General features: G+C 41.8%; 1 protein-coding gene across 4 annotated transcripts in view; it reads left to right on the top strand.

Annotated features, from left to right (window-relative positions):
* Window positions 1-21,794, top strand: part of LOC119480694 (sodium/hydrogen exchanger 9-like) — a 76,548-nt gene that overhangs the window by 12,236 nt on the left and 42,518 nt on the right. For 3 of the 4 annotated variants that reach the window (XR_005204987.1, XM_037757205.1, XM_037757207.1), the window contains exons 5-10: window positions 2,259-2,374; window positions 11,108-11,213; window positions 13,476-13,614; window positions 14,616-14,721; window positions 19,568-19,656; window positions 20,906-21,019. Coding sequence is in view for 3 of the 4 variants with exons in the window: in XM_037757205.1 (XP_037613133.1) it covers window positions 2,259-2,374; window positions 11,108-11,213; window positions 13,476-13,614; window positions 14,616-14,721; window positions 19,568-19,656; window positions 20,906-21,019 (670 nt within the window). In the remaining variant the exon portion in view is untranslated. The remainder of the gene's footprint in view (window positions 1-2,258; window positions 2,375-11,107; window positions 11,214-13,475; window positions 13,615-14,615; window positions 14,722-19,567; window positions 19,657-20,905; window positions 21,020-21,794) is intronic. The other variant, XM_037757208.1, reaches the window with a different exon arrangement.

Below are 21,794 nucleotides of genomic sequence, written 5' to 3'. Positions count from 1 at the left end.
TTTCTGACATTTTGGAGATACAAGGTTTGTGTTTTTTTTTCACCCACAGAAAATACACTTAGTGGCCACTTTATTAGGTACACCTGTACCATCTGATGAAATCCAATATGCCATAAAGTCAACTTTTACTCTGTGTTGCCTATAATGTTCAGTATTTTTGTTGACACTTTCATAGAAGTGTCAATTAAATTATATGTTTTACCATGGAGGTCATAGTTAGTGATGGTCTTATACTGGACTGCATTATATTGAGAGGTGTTTCTAATATTCTGGCCTCCCTTCATGTATGGGGAGGACAAAAAAAAATGATAAACACCGCTCATTATAATGTACATTACAATAGATTTTACAGTTTTTTCCCTGTATTTCAAAACGACAGGAAAATCATAATAAAATAAACTTAATAAACTATTTATTGAAATATATCATGTGATTTAACAAAATAAATGGTATAAATTAAATGCATTTTAACTGTTTTTAAATGACAATTTTTATGAAAGTAAGTTAAGTAGTAAATAAAGTATTTTTTTATTGACAAAATTAGCTGCATTTTCTATAATTTAACACAAAATTACTTTTGTTATGGCAATATATCACTGTCAAATAGAAATACAATACTGTCATTAAAAAATATATAATTGTAAGAAAAGACTAGCTGGCTAAAGAAAGAAATATTTTATCCTTTTGGATAACTTAACCACTAGTCTAGATATATAATTATATATATAATTTACATTTCTGACAGTGCCACCAAAAACGGAGCATTATGTAAAAATGGATGTTATGGCAGGACAGCTATTGTATTGGATTGCATTAGATTGTACAAGAGAACCTAATAAAGTAATGTTGTTTATTCATGACATTATTTCCACTGTCATATAATCATGTTATTGTTCACAATGTTTTAGATGCATAGGAAAGGTCATGCCTTCTAGACATTATATCCTTTGGGCCTCTCCGACCTCCTTAAACCCAGTTTAAAGATGTTGTCTTTCTTCACTTCCCTTACTTCTTTCTTCCATACGTTAGTCCTTCCCTCCAGGAACGCCTTTTGTCAAACACTCCCCCGTTCCCCTGGGAAGCAGGGCACGGTCTGACATGTTGGGTCACGTGCACATTCTCTGATGTTAAGGCACCAGACCCGACCAATCCTGTCGCTTGTTAGTGAGTCGGCAGTATCCTATGGGGAAAACAGAGTCTCATGGGAGTGAGTGAACCTTAATGACTCAACTGACAAAGTACAACCACTTCCTCTCTTTCTCTGTCTGTGTGAGCCTGTCTCACTCTCTCTTACTGCCTCTGTATCCCTCTCACACACACACACACACACACATACGCACACGCACACACACACACAATGCACGTCATTACCACAACTTCAAAATCTCCCTTAAAGATACATGAATAAGACAGCTTAGCTGCTCGACCTGAGGGCATTACTTTAAATCCCGGGCCTTGGGGGCAGGTCGTGTGTCGTCACCATGGTAACCGAGTTATGCCGACGGACAGCAAGGTTCCCCCAGAGGACATGCTGGCACACTGATTATTATGGGATGCTTCACAGTAACAGGATTAGTTCTTAACGCACATCATTTACCAGTCAAGAGCTGGACTGCGGTGTTTTGCAGCAAGTTTTCGCTCATAGTCTGGTATTTTTCATAAGCGAGGGCATACAATGGTGCATTCTGGGACAGTTATATTTTAGATTTGTTTTATTGCCAGGCCCCAGAGCGGATAAAAAATACTGTTTCTGTTTTATTTCTGTCACAATGCCCTTCACAAACTCTCCTCATGGTTTTTAGTCTTTCGGGTGAATCTGAGCTCACACAAACACGCATACTCATAATTCTGGTGCCCTTTTATTATGTCTGGGTATTTATAATACTGCCATAAAAGGATGCCGCCGTGAAGATGGATAGGTGCTGAGATGAGGTGTCTAACAAGAGTATTTGTGTGTGTGTATTATGCAGGTGGGATTGGAAGAGAGGGCAATGCAGATCCACACACACATATACCAGTAAATGTGGTTAAATGTAATGCTACCCAGCGTAGTCACAGCTTTGTGTGTCCACCTGCTCTAAGCAGCCACTGCCTGGAAACGGGTCAACTCACCTGCTGGTAGCATCTGGCCCCATTACCCAGACTACTCTGGGGGAAGCCCTGCTGTGGTTAGAGGGATGACTGATAGGCCTACTCTGTCTGGCTGCTCCCTGATGACCTCACTGTGTGTCCTTCTGTCTGTTTGTCCTCTATCCCAGGGCCTGCGTCTACGGCTTCACCAGACTGATGGTGCTGTTGGGCCAAGCAGCAGATGGAGACTTCTTCCTCACTGATTGCCTCCTGTTTGGTGCCATTATGTCAGCCACTGACCCAGGTAGTTGGCCTTATAAAGGAACTCCTACAGTTACTCTTAGGGGATGGGCGATATGGACAAAATCTTCTATCACGGTATATGTCATTTTTAGGGCTGTCAATCGATTCAAATACTTAATCGCGATTAATCGCATGATGGTCCATATTAATCGTGATTAATCGCAAATTAATCACACATTTTTAATCTGTTCAAAATGTACCTTAAAGGGAGAATTTTCTGATTTTTTTTAAAATAGCCATGCCAGTTTTTCCTCGCCAAAATTTCGCATAAGTTTGGAGCGTTATTTAGCCTTCGCAACAGCTTTAAACCTAAAAATACAAAACAAGTTGCGTTAATGCATTAACGAAATTAGTGGCATTAAAACGAATTTGCGTTAACCTGTTATTATTGCGTTACCTTTGACAGCCCTAGTAATTTTATATCACGGTAATGGTATATATCACGATATGGTAATTTTTCTGTAAATTCAATTAAGAAATAGTCTGAAATAACCATGCCGTGCTTCATCACATTTGATTATTTTCTTCTTTCATTTGGAACTTCCATACAAACAAAAACAACTGTTTCACATGAGACAACACTTGAGTTAAAAACACGAGGCTCAAAAAGGTAAAACTAAAATCCTTTCAAAATGGAAGGTTCCTGAGAACAATAATTTCAGTGTAACAGGTTTTAAGGTTAACAAGTGCAAATAAATACAAGTCTGAAGGGTATACCAAAAGAAAAAACTACTTGACCTATTTGCAGCATTTGCTCATCTTTCATTTCAAAAAGCTGACAAAACACTGTCAAAATAAACTAAAGTGTGCATATGTCTGGTAATCATGTACCCAAAGTTGCCTCTTCCTGCTCTGTATTTACAACTTCACTCTCCTCCTCCGTGTCTGCCCAAATCACGTTACCTTGTGAGGCAGCGAAATCACACGGGATTTGCTACCGTGGTGGAAACGGTATTGCCAAATCGGTATTGACACATTTCTACCATCGCACGGTATACCGTCACACCGTCACACCGTCACACCGTCACACCGTCTTACCGTCATACCGTCATACCGCGCAGTCCTAGTAACTCTCATTACTTCTATTGGCAACATTGATTTTAACACTGGTTTTATACACATATATAGCTCTCGCGCAATTCTACTCACACTTTATTACTTTACATCACAAGCAAAAAAAAACTATTCTGAGGAATGTTTGGCACTTGCTCGTAGTGAATGTGTAATAGACACATCACAGAGATTTGCCTTAGGTAAACACATACAAATGAGTTAAAGGGAAAAAAAAAAACACCACGTCAAAAAAAAATCAAAGTCGCATAACGTGTTAAGACTGTTCAAGCAGAAAGCAGATGGATCTCTCGTTTCTGCAGTTTCTCGGTTTTTGATTTGGTACAGCGGAGTCATGCAGTTCTCTGCAGTATCAGAAAACATGTGAGATAACATGTTTAAAAAGGTCAAACCTGGCTCATGCTGCACTGTCACACCTCTCTGCACCCCTTTTCATATTGCACACATGCTACTAAACGTATGTTAAAGTAAGATTTAACATGTTACTCCACTTTGGATATCTACTGTATGTCAACACTTTTAATACACATGTATCTCAACCTCAGTAAAACACCCTCCATCCTTTTCTTTGCCTGCATTGCAAAGTGACAGATAACAGAGATTGATAGCCAAGCCTAAATGTATGATCAAAGTCACAATGCCCTCTCAGTCGACGCAACTGCTTTGAATTCAGTGCACCTTTTTCCTAAGTGGAAGCACAATATAAGCAGTGTTCTTCAAGAGCAGTCAAGTGGGATGTCATAAGGCATCCCACGACGCTGCGACAGTGGTAATGTTGATGCCCTCATATGGTATTGAATTATTTATACCAATAAGTGGTTGATCCGGGTGAGTGTCAAAGAGGAGCTGCAGATTGCCGTCACTCTGGCTGACATTTTTCTCCCGTGCCATGCTGTGCTCATCCCCGGCGACCCCAGCGCCCTCGTCACTTTGATTAGAATCACACCGCAACGCATCGATGGCCAAAACACCAAGACCCCTTGGCTTTCTCCATCTCGCTCTGTCCAAATATTGCCTTCAGATTTTCTGAAAGGGAGCCATTAAAAATGTCCCCGTCCATTTTCTTCCTTTGTACATTTGCATTCAAAGCAACAAAACACTCCAGAAATAGGCACAGACTTATTTTCGCGCACACACATACACACATACACACATACACACACAGAATGATTCTCAGAACAATTTAGTGTTGAGTAATGAGACTTTTTTTCTCCTGGTGTCATAACCCTTGTGTGACAGCTCTCTGGTTGTGTCGATGACTCATTGCGCCGGTGCGACTATGTCACGTACTAACTGAAATGATGGAGATCTTGAGAACACGGTGAAAGTCATCACAGGCTCGCCGCTTTGAGTGAAATGGAAGACCGATTTATTTGCCACTTTGCTTTCACTGGACTATGGAATATAACAGAGATATTTGATGGGCCAGGCTCCCATTGCAGCTATAATGAAACTGTGAAAGCTTCCTCTGAGAGCAGCAGATAGCAAATAGTAAGGCATATGGGGATGTTGCCATTTCGAGTAATATATTTTTTGGATGCTGATTTAGGGTTGCGACTAAGACACTAATGTCATCTCTCTATTGTTTCTTGGAGATTTGGAGGTTTTAATGACCTGAGGAGTTAACATTTTACTAAACAGACATAGATTACACATAGTGGGCTTTTTAAGGCTGATAAGAATGATTGTTTTTAGAGACAATAAGCCTCATGCAAAAACACTCATACGAACAGATTCCTTCCTAAGTGGCTTGTACAAGTGATTTAGGAGAACTTGAACTTTAATTTTCTCTAGGTAGAAACACAGTTATGAGTGGTCCAGACCTGTCATCGGAGTCATGTGCAATCAGTCTGCTGTTATCCAAACCTACGTTTTTCACTAATGGAATTCACTAATTGAAGGTTTCATTCATAGTAATAAGGTCAACGGGAAGTTTAACCAGGCGCATCATGGCTGACTTCTTTTGGATGCGGGTCAGTCCCTTGGAAGTGTGTTTTTAGGCAGCGTGCTGATGTATTGGCAGAGACAGATGAATGGGGTGGGACGCATAGCCTTATATGGTATCATCGGGGCACAGGTGACATTCATCATGTTTACGCAGGTCATTTACACGGTTATCTGAAGTTACTGACGTGGCACAATCATAAGTGCCCGCGGCACCTAACAAAGTAAGAGAAAGTTAAGATAAGAGTAGAAAAATGTTCTTGCATGAAGCCCAATATATTAAAATATGACTAGTATTTCTCCCTTAAAATTATATTTTTGGCGGTGTGGAGGATTCCTCTAAGCTGTATTCAAACCATTATTTAGGGAGATGTATATTATATATATTTTTTGCTATTGTCAAACATTTCTTTGGCGGGTAAGGTGACATAGGAGGGGGAATTGGATTCATAATTTCTATAATCCTGGCTATTGCTTCTCATATTCCAAAGACATGATGCCGGACGGGTGGTTTGGAGACTCTAAATCAATGTCAGTGTGAGTCTATGGCCCCTATATGAGCGAGGGATAGACTCCAGCTCCTGCTGATGGTTCAAAAGATTAAGCGGGTAGAGAAAATTAGTGAAACTAGTAATGGCACCAACAGATCTAAAGATAGATACAGCTGTGAACAGCATCTGTATGTTTACATTCCTTTCGCAGTGTTTTACAGTCTCTTGTAATGGATGGACATGAAGCTACCTGAGCAGCTGTGGATTTTATTAATCCATTTGTTGACAGTAGAGACAACCAATGAGTAAAAGCCTTTTAGTCTGTATTATCTCTATTTGAAAGTATGTAATTCTTGAGGCACAAATGTGTCTAGCATGTACGTATTTGTTCCTTTCAGCGTGCAGCTATTGATTTTTAAATTATTGGTTTTATACAATTCCTCCAAAGCTCTGTAGCCATGAAACCTGTTCTTCTCAGACTCCGAATAAGACACATGGTTCAGGTCACAAAGTGGAACGCCTGCTGCGCTGCATCCTCCAGCCTCAGGGATGGTTACAAAAGGTCGGCGAAACCCTCACTTAACTTCTCAAAGGAAAGGCTTTTTTTGGGAGGTGGTGGGGGGGGCGCTGCAGTTTTTCCTTTCATCTTTTGCGTTTGTATTTATTTATTTATTTATTTCCTTTTTCAGGAGTTCTCTCATCATGGACACCGCACATACATATTTCTCTTCATATGTCAGAGCTGGAAATGATGCCAGAGCCGGAAATGATTTGTTTACATCTGCAGTACCGGGCCAGATGTTAGCAGTAACTACCAAGATTTAAAGTGAATATTGAAAACACATTTATACATAGTTGTATACTCTATATACACATGACTTGACTTACCAGCAATTTGACAACCTTATACACAGAACTAAGGATTTATATTGCAGCAGAGCAGTAGCAACAGAACATTTAGGCAGAAATGAAAACAGAGACAGGCCACAGTGACTATTTACTAAGCACATAAACCCTAAATATCAAAATATTATAGGCTTAAACATGGACAAAGAAGAAGGAATGTGATTTGGTGTAAGATTTCAACAGAGTAAGGAAGTCAATCCTAGTGCTGTCATATTCTCATGATCTGCCTGTATGTTTTATTAGGCCACTGCAACTGTTTTTACCATTTCAAAAACAGAAACTAACCAAACACTGGCTCTAGATAGGGACATTTGAGTATTCAAGTTTTCGCGTACCGTAGTTCTCCTACATGCTTGTACATGGTAGAAGTTTAAGTTGGTTGCATTCTGCAACCTCACCGCTAGATGCCGCCAAATCCTACACACTACACCTTTAAATGCCACAAAATCTCATAAGTCATAGATTTATGGTGCAAGACTGGTATCAATAACTAGAGAAAGACCAGCATGTACAGTGGTACGCTCTTTGATATCTTACATTTCAGTAGGTCTCTAATTTAAAAAGGCAGATTTACATAGCTTTTAAGCAAATCTGCCTTTTTGAGCAATTTTAAAAAAGACTTCATGCCGACATCCTAAGGAACTACTTTCAGATTCAGAGTAAATAAAACCAAACTGGAAAACTACTAATTACAAAGTGCTTCAACTTGCTTTCAAACTGTATGAAAGACTTTTCCAGCTGCAGTTTTGTGACCCCTGTTTGTGCACTTGTCAATGCCTACAAAATTGAGCACTTTTTACGCGGATCTAGTGAGATTATAGTAATTCCCTGTTGACCACTATGTCCCCCCTAATGCTTCACTTTCAATGTTATATCTGCCTAATTTGGTCAAATCAGCGGCCAAATCCCACGCTCTCTGACTGAGCTGGCCCTGAGCTTTGCCTCCGTTAAACCTCTGCAGCAGGGTAATTTGACCTAATAAGGCTTCCATTCGACCCTTTCAACTGTATTATGTCTGAAATAATTGCCTACTCTCTCCACCTTATGGTGTTGCTGTGGAAACTGATGAACACTTGACAGCTGTAGGACGGGGTTGCCATGACAACACAGCCAACCAGCACCAGCGCGCGCGCGCGCGTGTGAGGCGGGCTCTATTTTATTTATTTTTTTATCTGTCTTGCAGTGTGAGTAGTGCACGACATGCTGTCATCAGCAAGGCATTATGGGAGCAGGGAGATGGAACGTTCCTGACTCCAGGGCCTACCTCAGCCTCTCCAGATAAAGGATTCTCCCCAACCAGGAAGAGCTTTAAACCTGTCAAAGACCAAAGAGCCTGATATGTCAAAACAAGTCCTGAGGCTGCTCTCTTGCCGCTGCTCTTATTATCAGTCTGGTCGTATACCAGCTGTGATGCCCTCACTGGCCTGGCCTGGTATTCAGTACAGAGCAGCTATCAGAGCATACTCATCATTCATATCACAAATTTCCCTCAAACTAATTCATAGGATTGTTTTTGCATCTCGGTCTCAACGAGTGGGATATTAATCTACCGGGAGCTGTTATTGTTTTGAATATGATATTGTCTGGCCTTCAGAATGGCACCGCTCTGAGTTTCTGTTTTCCTGTCCATGCCTATACCCTCATAAATGTGTGTGTGCATCTGTGTTGTCTTTCTCCATATCTGACATTGTTTTTGTTATATGATAATTTTGTTTTGCTTGTTTGAAACTCAGCCTGGTTTCTCTTGTGGCAGATACAATAAGGATTTATGACAGCACTACTGTATTTATCTGTCTGTCTGTATATCTGTCCATCTATCTATGTGTCCATCTATTTATCCAGCATGCTATATTGTAATCTAATCTAATCTAATCTAATGTAATCCGATCTACTGTATCAGTAAACATAGAGCCAACAATGCTACAGCCGATATCTTGCAGGAGACACTTGAGGTGTCACGAAGTCCTGAGCTGACAGGCACGTCACCGCCTCGTCAATGTCAGTATTCTCCTTGTCACTCAGTGTCAACACTTCGCCGCCCTGCGGTGCCGACGAGCATGTTGTGTGTGTGTGTGTGTGTGTGTGTGCATGCGCTCATTCATATGCTCAGCATCCTCCACTTGATGTTTACTGTTGGTGAATTCACCATGGAGTTCAGCTCATATTCCTCTAAGCAGATGCAGTGTGTTGAGAGACTCAGCTGTATAAACAAGTGAGTAATAAGTTGTTTGTATTTTTCACCACAAATTTGAATTTCATCATAAATAATCTGAGAAATAGCTTTTCTACATATGACGTGGGATGCAAGTTGTATCTTCATTAAAGTGGCAATAAACACGTTTTTTACTTTAACTTATCATTATGAAGTAAATGTTGATTGCACAATGTAATGGCAGTAGAATAATGACACCATCAGCATTTAGATTGGTTCCCTATAAGCCGAGTACGATCTCCCGGGAAAATGAAGGCTCGATTTATGGCACAAAGGAAATGTGTCAACCATTGCGCCACCAAAACAGGAAGAGGATAGCACTTTTAAATAAATAGTCAATGTGTACCACACCCACTAACGTTCAGTGAGGGTACGTGCTGGTACGTGCACCTCTGTAGATGATTCACACCATGATATCACATAAGAGTTGAGTCATATAGAGGTTACAGTAAATGCTGGGGACTCCATCCCACTCATCAGTTCTGGTAAAACAGATGAGACTCACAGCAAGCCCAACGGCCTTTGACCTATTACTAGACATCCATTCTTCTCTCAGCTCTGGAAAACATACATTTCCTAAGCTAGATGGAAGCTAGGATACAAGTCCAACTTTGCAGACTTCTATACAATCAGACTTCTTTTTGCAACCAGAGGAGTCGCCTCCTGCTGGCTGTTAGAAAGAATGCAAGTTTAAAGCACTTCTGCATTGGCTTCACTTCTCAGACCCGGATGTTGCCCACTGGTTGATAGTCATTAATAGCTGTGGTTAGAATGCTTTAGATTGATTTCATCCTTCAACAAAAAATTTTTAAAGGTTATAATTTAAATTTTTTCCCACTCCAAGTTTTCACTGTGTCTCTGTTTGTGTTAGATTTGCTGTAAACGGTACCATTTATGCATTCCACTCAAACATATGTGATACAAACACAACTGCAGGTGCTGTCTGTGTAAACGTTCATGTCCACAGGAAACTGAATTATGTGGGGAGGAATTCTTTGTGTTGCTGAGCAGTGAGTGAATGTTACATTATTTAAAGCATGGAGCGCTCCGCCTGTAGTTCCCCTACATTAGACTGTAATTGGCTCCTTTTGGATGTTTTAATCAGCCGCAGCATCTTAGCTCTAATCTCCCCCCTTCTCCCACCAGCATCCTCTCAAGACTCCCAGAATCCTAGTCGTTATCTCCGTCTATAGTGGAAACTGCAGCAGTGCTCCAACCTAATAAACACACTCCCTCGTATATTCATGCTCAACACAAAAAACATATGAAACAGAAACACCTGCAGTGCTAACAATAAGGAAATGTAACAGCCGGTAACTACCAACAGTCAAATGTATGCAAATCATATCGAGCAATGCAGTTATTTACTTTACTCGGATGATTTGCAATATCTGCCGTTGCTACTGCTGCCAGCAAATCAAAGATTTCCATGTTATGACCCCAGGAAATACCATAGTTAAATAAACAGTCACACACGCAAGATTTTGCCTGGTTTGTTTTTTACTTAAAAATGTGTTAATGCATTTAGATTCTGGACCTGAAATGCTATTTAGTGTCAAATTGTTTGATTTGTGCTTCTTTATAATACACAGTGACCTTCATTCATTCAGTGATACCATACAAAGGCCAATAATTTATATTAATGTTTTGTTTTCTTGTGCATTTACGTGACAATCTCATCATACACACAGAGAAACATCAAATTCCAGATATCTTGAGTTTGCTACTACAGTTTCAAATATGTAAATAATTCTCAATGAGTCAATAAAAAGGACAATGATCAGCATAGCATTTCGTTCTGCTCTGTTTCCCTTGCAGACATAAATATTGTCTTTTCCAAAGCACTGTGTATTTTCTTCAGCTTGGGCTGAACAAGTCTCTGCTTGGTTTAGTTTCTCTGGCAGTTCCAAGTGTCAAAATCCTCTTTCCTGGGCTGTCAGTGTGCTGACATTTTCTGTCAGCTTTCATTGTTGCACTGTAACATTAATTCCCCTGTTTGTAGCAGAGAAGGTGATACTCTGCACCACTTTTTGCTGTGTGATTAGCAGAGGAGTTATTGCGCTTCCTGCAGACTTCCATAGCAGTAACTCTTGTTTTTTTTTCTCTTTAGTTGCAGTTCTTGGCCTGTTGTCAGAGCTGCGTGTGGACCTGGATCTGCACACCCTGCTGTTTGGCGAGAGTGTCCTGAATGATGCCGTGGCCATCGTCCTGACACAGTGAATACCTGGTTTTAGGATTTTTCTCTGCCCTCGGAAAGCGATATATTTCTAGGTTTAATTGTGTGGGTGCTCAGCCTTTTCCAGTTGGCATTATGGGGGTGGATGTGTGGGCGAGGGGAAGGCTAGATGGATGCTGCCAGCTTTAAGGAAAGGGTGTGATTGGCAAAACCGCATGAGCGCCTCAGATGCTATGCAGTGGACTGCGTAAGCGAGTTGCCCCTGGCACTGTCAGCATCTCATTAAGGTACTCAGTGGAGAGACTCACTGCCAGGGTAGAGACACACGCTCCCAGCTAACGAACTCGGCTACTGTCAAATTCAGACAAAATACAGCACAAACCCCTCGGAAGCTCAGTGAAGTCGCCATGATGCAGTCATGCCTTGTTCATGCAACTCAATTGCTTCATTCTTTTCCCTCCACTTTTTTCTCCAGCATTGCACTCAAATATGCATGTTTGTCCTGCTCACACATTGCTGTCATTGTCTGCTGTATTTACGCATTGCTAGTGAAACAAAGCCATTCAAGAAGACGTGCTAACAGATGGCCAGATAGGGAGCTGGGAGATGGAGACAGAGATGGGAGAGAGCTCACACAGGTCCACATTCATGGCCAAGCAGGCAGACGGAAAATAATGTCAGTGGAAGGGAGATGTCAGGGATATGATATGTGTCCATATTTGCATATTATACTCACACAGACGGACGTACAGTACCTGCACACTCTGACATCTCCTTCTCCGATCGCACAAATGGGCCCAGACAGGCAGGCAGATGGAGAGAAAAGGAGGCGAGCGCGCAGATTGTTGTGTTCGCGCCGTGGCTGCCGTCTCTCTGTGTACATTGAAGTGCAGAGGAGGGAGCATGCACGTCTTCGTGGACAAATAGTCAGATAGTGCCGTGTTTGTTCCTGGAGTGGCGTGACCGGCCTTCATGCCATCTCCTGTCACTTGACTGGCTCGCTAGCCTGCCGGCCGCCCTGGCTCCACACACAAAGCTTGCCCTTATTAGTGAGCCACGCGGGGCCCTGGCACTGGAATTTTAACAAGCTCCCAGAGCAGCTCAACCTTACGCTGATGTGCCCTCTCACAGGCACTAAACTTCCTGCTCCAGCAGCCCCGATCCCAGCCACCATTCAGCCAGGTCCTGTGTTGACATCTTGAGATTTTTTGACTGGGATGTTAACAGCCAGAGATGCCTGAAGATACAGTCTCTAGAGGGTCACGCTGACCAAAGGAGGGACTAGTAGCCAAATTGAATGTGCTAACACAACTGGAGTCTTTATTTTCACAGAGGGGATAATAGATTTCCCCCCTTCAGCTTGCTGAGCTCATTAGCGACAGCTTGATTGATTCTTCCCCTTTTTGCTATGGAGATTAAGGCATGTTGTGGTGTGTGCTAGCTCATTTCAACCTGACAGCATGAAAAGTGGAGATACATTACAGGTTCATTTATCAGGCATTTTTTAAAGGCTCTCCAACAAACTATTTTCACGGTAGCTGGAGTATAAAGTCTGTGAGTTGTACCCTGGCTATCAGATGGTGTGTCCCATTAAATGTAGGAAGCAACAACAACAACAACAACCAGCGCTTTCACTTTGTTTTGCTGACTCAATGATTTGACATTCATTTAAAACAGTCTAAGGGGAGTACATGGGAGGGTCTGTAGTGGGTGAAGAAATGTTGTCATTCCACAAAGGCAGCCAGCTTCATCAGCCACTCGCATGGGTGCCTGTCTCTGCTTGCTTCACCTCAGGCCGTCTCTTTTTCTCTCCTCCCTCTCTCCTCCCTGTGGGGCCTCTTTTGCACTCAATGACTTCCATGTGGATGTCTCCCCTTCCCCCTACAAAGTAAATATTTATAGCGGTGTGAAAAGCACGATGCTGCCGTCTTTGTGAACAACAGTAGTATTTCCCCTGTTTCCCACTAACTACTAGGGGACGTCTCCAAGGCAAATAATGCAGAATGGATTGTTTTTCAGGGAAGGATTTAACTTCTAAAGGCGGCCATGTATTCTTAGGAGTGACTCCAATAAATTGCACTTAAAGGCTTAGCTCAGCATAATAAGAATTTTCTGCTCACTGCTTCATACTGGTTCACACCAAGAACCAATCGGGCCACATTTCTGACTGCAGCATCTGTTTTTCTGAGCCGTAAACCATGTTGACGCGTTGTAACACTTGTATTTACTTCTGTTGTAATTGTGCTATTTCCTTCCTATTGTTCTCTCTTTTTTCATGCATATGTGTCAATTTGTCTTCCAGTGGCATCACCACCTATAGCCAGACGGGTGCAGGACACACCTTCGACCCCCCTGCCTTCCTCCTCTCTGTTGGTTATTTTCTCGGAGTGCTTGCCGGCTCCTTCCTCCTGGGTTTCATATTCACAGTCATAACAGCCCTCATATCCTTTCATCCCCTCCCATCTCTGCCTCTGCACCCCAAACTCAATTATCACCTCAGCATCCGCCGCAATCTATACACTTCCTCGACTTGGTAATTGCTTCTCTAACAAACCCCTACTGTACCACCTGAACAAAAGCCACGCAGCTAAGTCTAAAGTGCTCCTGCGACTTTAATGGCTGCAGAGAGGTCGTCAATCAAGCCAACAGCCTGTGATGACGTCTCGTCTTGCGCCGTTGTCCGGCATTTCCCTCTGATCTTCTAGTTATGAGACTTTAGGATGAAAAATGAGGATGCGTCGTGAGAGGTTTGGGGGCACAGCTCAGCTCTTATTTACAGTGACTAATCTCTGGGTGCGAGCAAAGCACAAAGTGAGCATTTATTGGATTTTGCTGATGCTTACCGTAGCAACAGCCTGCTCTTTTGTGCTGTCTCAGACTCAGTTGGACGTACAGTTGCTCAGGTATCTTTTAATTACTTGCTGTACCTGTTCTTGTTAATTACAAAAACAATCCGACCTGAGAAGGTGTTTTCATTGTTGTAAGCCAACAGGGTATTCAGTAAGAGGGATGGGAATGCAGAGCGGCAAATTGTAAACAATTAGCAGTTCTAATATTGTAATATTTACAGTACCTAGTGACTCTCACAAATACTGAACTTCCAACCTGTAAAGACGTACTGTATGTTTTATAAGGAAGCTTTGCCTAAGGGGATGTGGGGCAGTGAGAAAACAGGAGTGGGGTTATAAACTTGGCTACGAGTTAGAGAACTCGCTGTAAGGATCTCATTAAGACCCAGTGGGTTACTCTAAATGGCAGATCCCCTGGCTTAGTGAGCAGCTTCTGCAGTTGCTTTTTGTTCACGGAGAAATACTGCATTCTTCGGTACATGTAGTCTGCCGCAACGTTCATAAATTTGTATTGCATTTGCAAACTGTAGCCTGATGCAAAGTGTCACGTACTGTTTGATTATCTTCTTGTATATCTTTAACTCTCTTTCCACCTCACCAAATTCACTCGACTACGTGAGAATCCACTGCTGGAAACATCCGTCTTCCTCCTGCTGTCCTGGAGCAGCTTCCTCTCAGCTGAAGCCTGTGGACTTTCAGGTGAGCGCTTATATGTCATGTGTTTGTATGTGTGGCCATGTCAGAGCTGTTGGCAGCGTGGCGGTCAGACAGAATACAAATCCAGTCGGTGAACTGCTGCCCTTTTCCCCTCAGGCGTCCCTTCTCAACTGCATGCGCTGACTCGCTCGCCCCTCCACAATATCAGTGGCACAAGCAGCTGTTTCATTGGCAAGCTCTACTGCTTCGATGCATCTCTATGGCCATTGGCCCTGCGCAAACCTGGGAATGATGTGTGCGCGTCGTCCGCTGTGCAGACACGACCATCTGCACAATTCCCTGCTCAAGAACAGATGAAAATCCACACCAGCATTAGAGGAAGGCCTTTCCCTTACATACACAGTTACCCTCTGAGAGTCCTTGGGGTTATAGCGAGTCAATAATGTACAGATGAGAAAGCATCAAGCCATCTCCTCTCTCTACAGGGAACTGCAGGTACCAATCACATCCTGGGCTCAACCCCCATAACTCATTTTAAAACGGTGTCCACCCTCCTCTGTCTGAGCGTGTTTGTACCTTTAGTTTGGAGATATCACACAGATAGGCAGCAAGCCATAATAGCATAATAGCATTCTTGCCCTAGCTGTTTACACAGATTCCCTGGAAATGAACATGACCTTGCTTTTCTTTATCCATCACCAAGGGGAGGTTGCATTTCTATTACATTGTTAGATTCTCTAGTGATTCATATCATCTGGAATCTTGGGCAGCTCATGTTTGGGGAAAAAAACAATTACTTGGCTCAGCTGCCTTCGAATTGACGTCATCTATTTCTTCAGCGACTAGTTGTAACGTAGCTCTGAAATATGAAGGTAGTGTACATATGCACACAATAGTGTTGTTGTTGTTCCTCCTGCCCCGATTGTGTCAGAGGGATTCCACTCATTCAGCTTTCTCTTACTTGGCAGTACTCCCTGTGGCCTGTGCAGGAGGAGAAGATGTTTTTAATGAAATAGCGTAACCTTTGCCTATTGGACCCAGATGCCCTGTCTATAAAGTACACCACTCTGAGGGCTGCCCAGTGTGGGAGGCACACCGCAGCACAACCAAGGGCGGTGTAGTCTCAGTACTGTGTGATGCAGCACCTAGGGTATGTTTAGTGCAGATTCAACTTCCCTGTAGTGTATTAATACTGTAATAGAGTGCTGCAGGGATGACGTATTTGTGCCAATGGGATTTTTCAATTGGCTTTTTGTAGAATTTTTGTAGAAATAAACCTACATGTTTTGATCAGCAAGATCTTCACAAATGGACACCACTTTTATGATTTTTGAAGCGTAAATGCAATCAACAGAAGTACAAAGCTAACGTTAGGCTATAAACTAACCACACCATGGTAGCATGAGCGTGAGTATACACAACAAGGCTGTACAGGCAGACGAGTTGGCGTGATGACGTTTTGTAGTCTCATTTAGCCACTTGTTAACAACCGCCTTTTTTTAAGACGCGTCAAAAGCTTCAAAATTCACAGGTGGGATATTTACTGAAGTGTGAAATACTTGTTTACTGTTAAATGCAGAACACAGAAAGGCAAATAAGGCGCAATGTTTTTTTCAGCTGAGACACTTTGGTTGAGTCTGGTTGCTATGATACGGAATATCCGCATAAGTAAAAAAAAAAGCACAAAGTAGAGTACTTGCTCTGGATGAAGGGAAGGCTGAAGCATGTAGGCAGAGAAGACGGACCCGCCGGTTTATATGTATTATTGTTCAACATTAGTAGCCTACATGAAGGATGTGATGGTAGGTCATGGTGGTTTTTGTCCCGCCCTTCCTCTATTGTGATTGGACGGCGAGGTAAAAAAGTGACAGTGACGGTTGCTTGCCATCCCCTGCGGTTGGCTTTTTATTGTAAGATTGCAGTTATTGCGAAGGCCTTACCTGCAGTGTTATAAAACAAATTCTGGTGCTGATGTTTTGTCACAGTAATCTAAAAATGAGTCCTATTCCAATCTTCGATGTTCTTGGTTCAAAATTGCACCCTACAGTACAAAACTAATCTGCGGATTGCTACTCTGTTCAAAGGCCTTTAAGGGTCCATTTGGGGTGAAGCAGCACCTCATACCGAGCGACCTAGTGAGCGATGGGAGTCCTCCCTGGTGTCCTTTGGTAATCAAGGCTCTTTCTGTCTCTGTTAATTGCTGGAGTTTAGTGAGGGTGTGCCTAATGACCCTCAGCCTCGCAGGGAGCCCTTCTATCATTAATCTTATGCCCCTCACAACTGCTCATTATTATGGGATGCATCTCATCTGTTGCCAAGAGTCTTTATGTGGATGGTGGATGATGTGTTACCTCTGTCAGTGTTATGTAAACCAAGGAGGATGTCGAAGCCCTAAACCAAATGGAACCAAAATGAGATCCGCCAATCTGGCATGCTCCATTAGACTTTGTTGAGCAGTGCTGGAAAGGACATTGCGAGCGGGGATTACTGGAGCTAGCATAGTGCAGGTACAGGTCAGCATCCTGGTGTGAAGGCGGATGGTGAAGAGACAATAATGGACTGGCTTCACTTAGCAGCCTGAACCACAGGTGCTATCTTTTCTCTGCTGCCGTATTTATTACTGCCAGCTCTGTCCTCTAACTATTGCTCCCCATCACAGTAATTTCATATTTTTTTTCCATCTTCTGTGATTCTCTCTCAAAGTAGAGGGAGCAAAAAATGTGAAATTGGATGTCTGCAACAAAGCAAGCATGTCCTGTGAGGCAGCAAACCCACCTTCTATGCTATGCGTTTCAAATTCCAGCTCTCTGCCTCCTCTTTACCAGCAGGGGCCCTAATCACTCCCCCCCACCCTGTTTCCTCTCTCTGCAGAGCTGCCTTTCTTTCCCTTCTCTACTTTTGCTTGTTTTGCCTTCTGTTAATTTCTGCTCCTCCACATCTGGCACGATCTGCAGCGATGACGTCATTCTTGAGCATTTATCATTCCCAGAGCTTCACGTCCTCTGGAGAAGAAATGGAAGTAATGTCTTAGGCCAGAAACACGAGGATGCTTGAATTGGCTTGGACAGCACATTTTGATTACACTGTTTATACAGCTGGACTTTACTGGAACCAGGACAATAGGTGGATACTGGGTTGGGCCGGCCTGATCTGGTGTCACATACTTCATACTCAAATGCAGAATCAGGAGGATTCAATTGGATTCTTGGACTTTTATGTGAATGCTTACATGCATTGTCCTGCTAATAGTTCTCATATTTTTATCATCATTTCCGGGTTTAATTTGAAAATCATGTTTTTAAATTAGAGCTGTCAATCAATTAAAATATTTAATCGCAATCAATCGCATGATTATCCATAGTTAATCGTGATTAATTGCAAATTAATCACACATATTTTATCTTAAAGGGAGATTTGTCAAGTATTTAATTGTCTTATTGACATGGGAGTGGGCAAATATGCTTGCTTTATAGCAAATATATTTATTATTGGAAATCAATTAACAACACCAAACAATGACAAATATTGTCCAGAAATCATCACAGGATTCACAGGAAAATATGCTCAAATCATAATATGGCAAACTCAAGCAACAACAGCTGTCAGCGTGTCAGTGTGCTGACTTGACTATGATTTGCCCCAAACTGCATGTGATTATCATAAAGTGGGCATGTCTGTAAAGGGGAGACTCGTGGGTACCCATAGAACCCATTTTCATTCACATATCTTGAGGTCAGAGGTCAAGGGACCCCTTTGAAAATGGCCATGCCAGTTTTTCCTCGCCAAAATGTAGCATAAGTTTGGAGCGTTATTTAACCTATTTCGTGAAAATCTAGTATGACATGGTTGGTACCAATGGATTCCTTTGGTTTTTCTAATGGCATATGATACCGGTATCTTCACTCTAGCTTTAAAACTGACTCCGCTACAACCTAAAAATCACAAGTTGTGTTAATGCGTTAAAGAAATTAGTGGTGTTAAAACAAATCTGCGTTAACGTGTTATTTTCACGTTAACTTTGACAGCCCTAGTTTTGAACTAAACTGGATTATCTCTGATCAGTTGATTTGATTTAAAAACTGCTGGGTTGAACTGCGCAAACAAAAGCTCTTTTCACAAATCATTTTCCTGATGGAAGAACCTCCTACAGCATATTCTCAACATGAGTGGCCCCAAGGCTCTGTGTGTTATTCAGCACACGAACATACACAACCTGGTTACATAATATGTGCATGTATCAGCCATTTTGCATACTTTGTACTAATTAAATACAGCATATTGTTTAACTCCCTCCTGTTTACAGAGCACTCCTCCATGAGCTCTTCCAACAAAATGTTGATGCTACAACTAACAGATGTCATAGATGTTTCATCCTTCATTGGCTATTTTATGGGAAGAAATATGTCACTAGAAACTGAATTTTAATCATTTATAGTTGAATTTGAATTACTTAACTTGAATAATTGTATTAAAAAACTGAATTTGAATCACATAATTTGAATTTGTATGGTTATTTTGAATAATTGCATTGAAAAATCTGAATAGCACAACATGAATTTATTAGTTTGGAACTGAATTCCAATAAACTTGAAACTGAATGTAATATTATGAAACTGAATTCAGTTGCCCTGAAACTGTATTTGATCCTCACTAAACATTCAGCTCTCTATACTTCCAAATTCAGTTCTTGTATTCGCAGAACTCCGGCCCGCGTAGCCTGCGTTTGTTTATTGATTAAATCCTGAATCCAAAGTGGCAGAAAGGAAGATCCGTCTCGGCGAAATATAACAGCTACAGTAGCTTGGAAAATAGCGATATGAGGCACTGAATTTGATGAATTTGGTTATTTTCATTCATTTCACTTGCATGTTTTTTTTTTATCTTTCAGGTATTGTGGCGGTGTTGTTCTGTGGCTTGAGCCAGGCGAGGTACACGATCTACAATCTATCCTCAGAGGGCCGGACCAGGACCAAGCAGGTGGGTTCACAGAGGATGATTGAGGCCTGTTTTACTGTTGTTTTCAAACAGCATTTGTCAGTCTACTCACTTTGTTCACATTGCCTTTTGATGCCAATGTTTGTGTCTTGCATGCGTGTGCGAGCAATCATTAATTGCCATTAGTGCTCTGGTTGTCCAGTGGGTGTGCGTGTGTGGGAGGCTAGTCTCCAGCTATCTGCTTAAAAGGCTGAGCACACACGAAGGCCAGCGCAGCGTCATACTGTACCGGCAAGCTTCACAGAGGAGCAAATAAATCAGAAGTACACACATATACTCATATATGCATTTATTATTCATTATCGGTGCCACAGTGGAGCTAACTGTTTATCACAGAAAAGCCTTTTAAAAGGGCTGTGCAGCACAGTTGAAGCCTTGCCTATAAAGTGGATTGGCTCAATGCATGTGTATGGTGCAGTGTGTTTACTTGGCAGAATGCCTCTATCTACATTTTTATGATTTATACATACAGCTGCAGCTCAAAGGACAAGACAAAGGGATTTAGTGTATGCAGACACTGGTTGAATAGCTAGTAGGAGAAATATTTCTCTCTGTGGCACCTCTTGTCCTTGTGATGCGAGACTCTGAAGGGAAAAGGTACATTTATTCAATTAGATAGCTTTTTACCGAAGCTGGTTTAAAACAGAAAATAATAAATCATTAATGAAATCATAACATCTGCTCTAAATTAATCCAGATACAACATAAGGATTAATTAATATTTGATTTATTATGCAGAAGTGCCTCATTTAAAATGCTTCAAATTCTATTTTCTTCCACAGTAAATGACATCTAAACTCTTTGGTATGGCCTGGATCATTACAGGAACTGTAGGGCTCACTTGTAATATTCCTTTTATCAGGAAGTATCACAGGAAAGGAGCAAGATATTCGCTGTCTTTTCTAGTCCGGAAATCTGCTCTTTCCACATTTCCACAAACGACATGTTTCAAATAAATCTCTTTAACAAGACAATGATGACAAAAACATGTCTGATGCCACATTATGGCCTTAAGCTGGAGATGTTTGCAGTTACAACCTCAAAGGATCAGGGAATAACATCAACACTGGATTTGTCGTGTTTGTGCAAATCTAAGCCTGTTTACCCATTTCAGATATGATCCGAGTCCTTCACTTTCACCCCGCCACACAGTCACACACACACTGAACCCCTTCCCATCCGGGATGACCTTCTCCCTCATGATCCTCTCAAACCCTTTTATAATTTGCAGCTCTTTGAAGTCTTCAACTTCCTGGGGGAGATTTTCATCTTCAGCTACATGGGATATGTATTGTTGGCGTTTCCTCACCACGTCTTCAAAGCTCTCTTCATTACTGGGGCATTTGTATCCTTTTTCTGCTACATGATGGAGCATCTTCCCTCCCTGCTGTGCAGCCTTTGGATCCAACTCGGACCCCCAGAAACGAATGTTCGGTGCCATTTTTTTCCGTCTCTTCCACATTCCTCATTTGCACAATCATCTGCCACTTATTTGACCTGAGTAGTTACCCTGTTTCCTATCTTGCCTCTCTGCTGCAGTGCAGTGCAGTAATTTCCCCAGTCCTTTAAAAAAAAAAAAAAAAAAACCTCAGCACTTAAATTGTACAGGTTTGATCCGGTGAGCTCTGCAAATGCCATTCAGTCGGTCTCCCATGATCACCATCTCTGCAGATTAAGATGCTGCAGTGCAGCGTTTGCTCTGAGGAACGCCTATAAAACAGAAATTTAAATAGGTCTTTTATTATTGTTACTGCTGCCTTGTTTCCGTTCTCTAGCAAAGCTCAGCGGAATAAAGATGTTTGCCTGTTTGAAATAAGCTTACAGTACTTTAATTTGTGTAGTGGGTTAAGCAGCGTATCCCTGTTGAGGTTGGAGATTGAATCTTATTAGTTCTAGATCTCCAGTGAAAGAGGTTTTGTGCTGTTCTTTATGGTACTCCCATGTCGTTAAATGACGCTAATTGATTTTAAAACTGTTAAACATCTGATGAGGCATATTTGCTTTTGTTGCCCAGAAATGAAAGATATTGTTTGGTGGTGTATTTATCTCACTAATTTATCTAATTACTGGCTAAATGTAGAAACAGAAAATGAATTGAGAAAGATTTTTGCTGATTAATT

The sequence above is a fragment of the Sebastes umbrosus genome, chromosome 21 (genome assembly GCF_015220745.1).
Source record: "Sebastes umbrosus isolate fSebUmb1 chromosome 21, fSebUmb1.pri, whole genome shotgun sequence".
In the NCBI taxonomy this organism is placed as follows: Eukaryota; Metazoa; Chordata; class Actinopteri; order Perciformes; family Sebastidae; genus Sebastes; species Sebastes umbrosus.
Note: the sequence above shows the minus strand (reverse complement) of the source record. Positions and strands in the feature narration are given on the sequence as shown.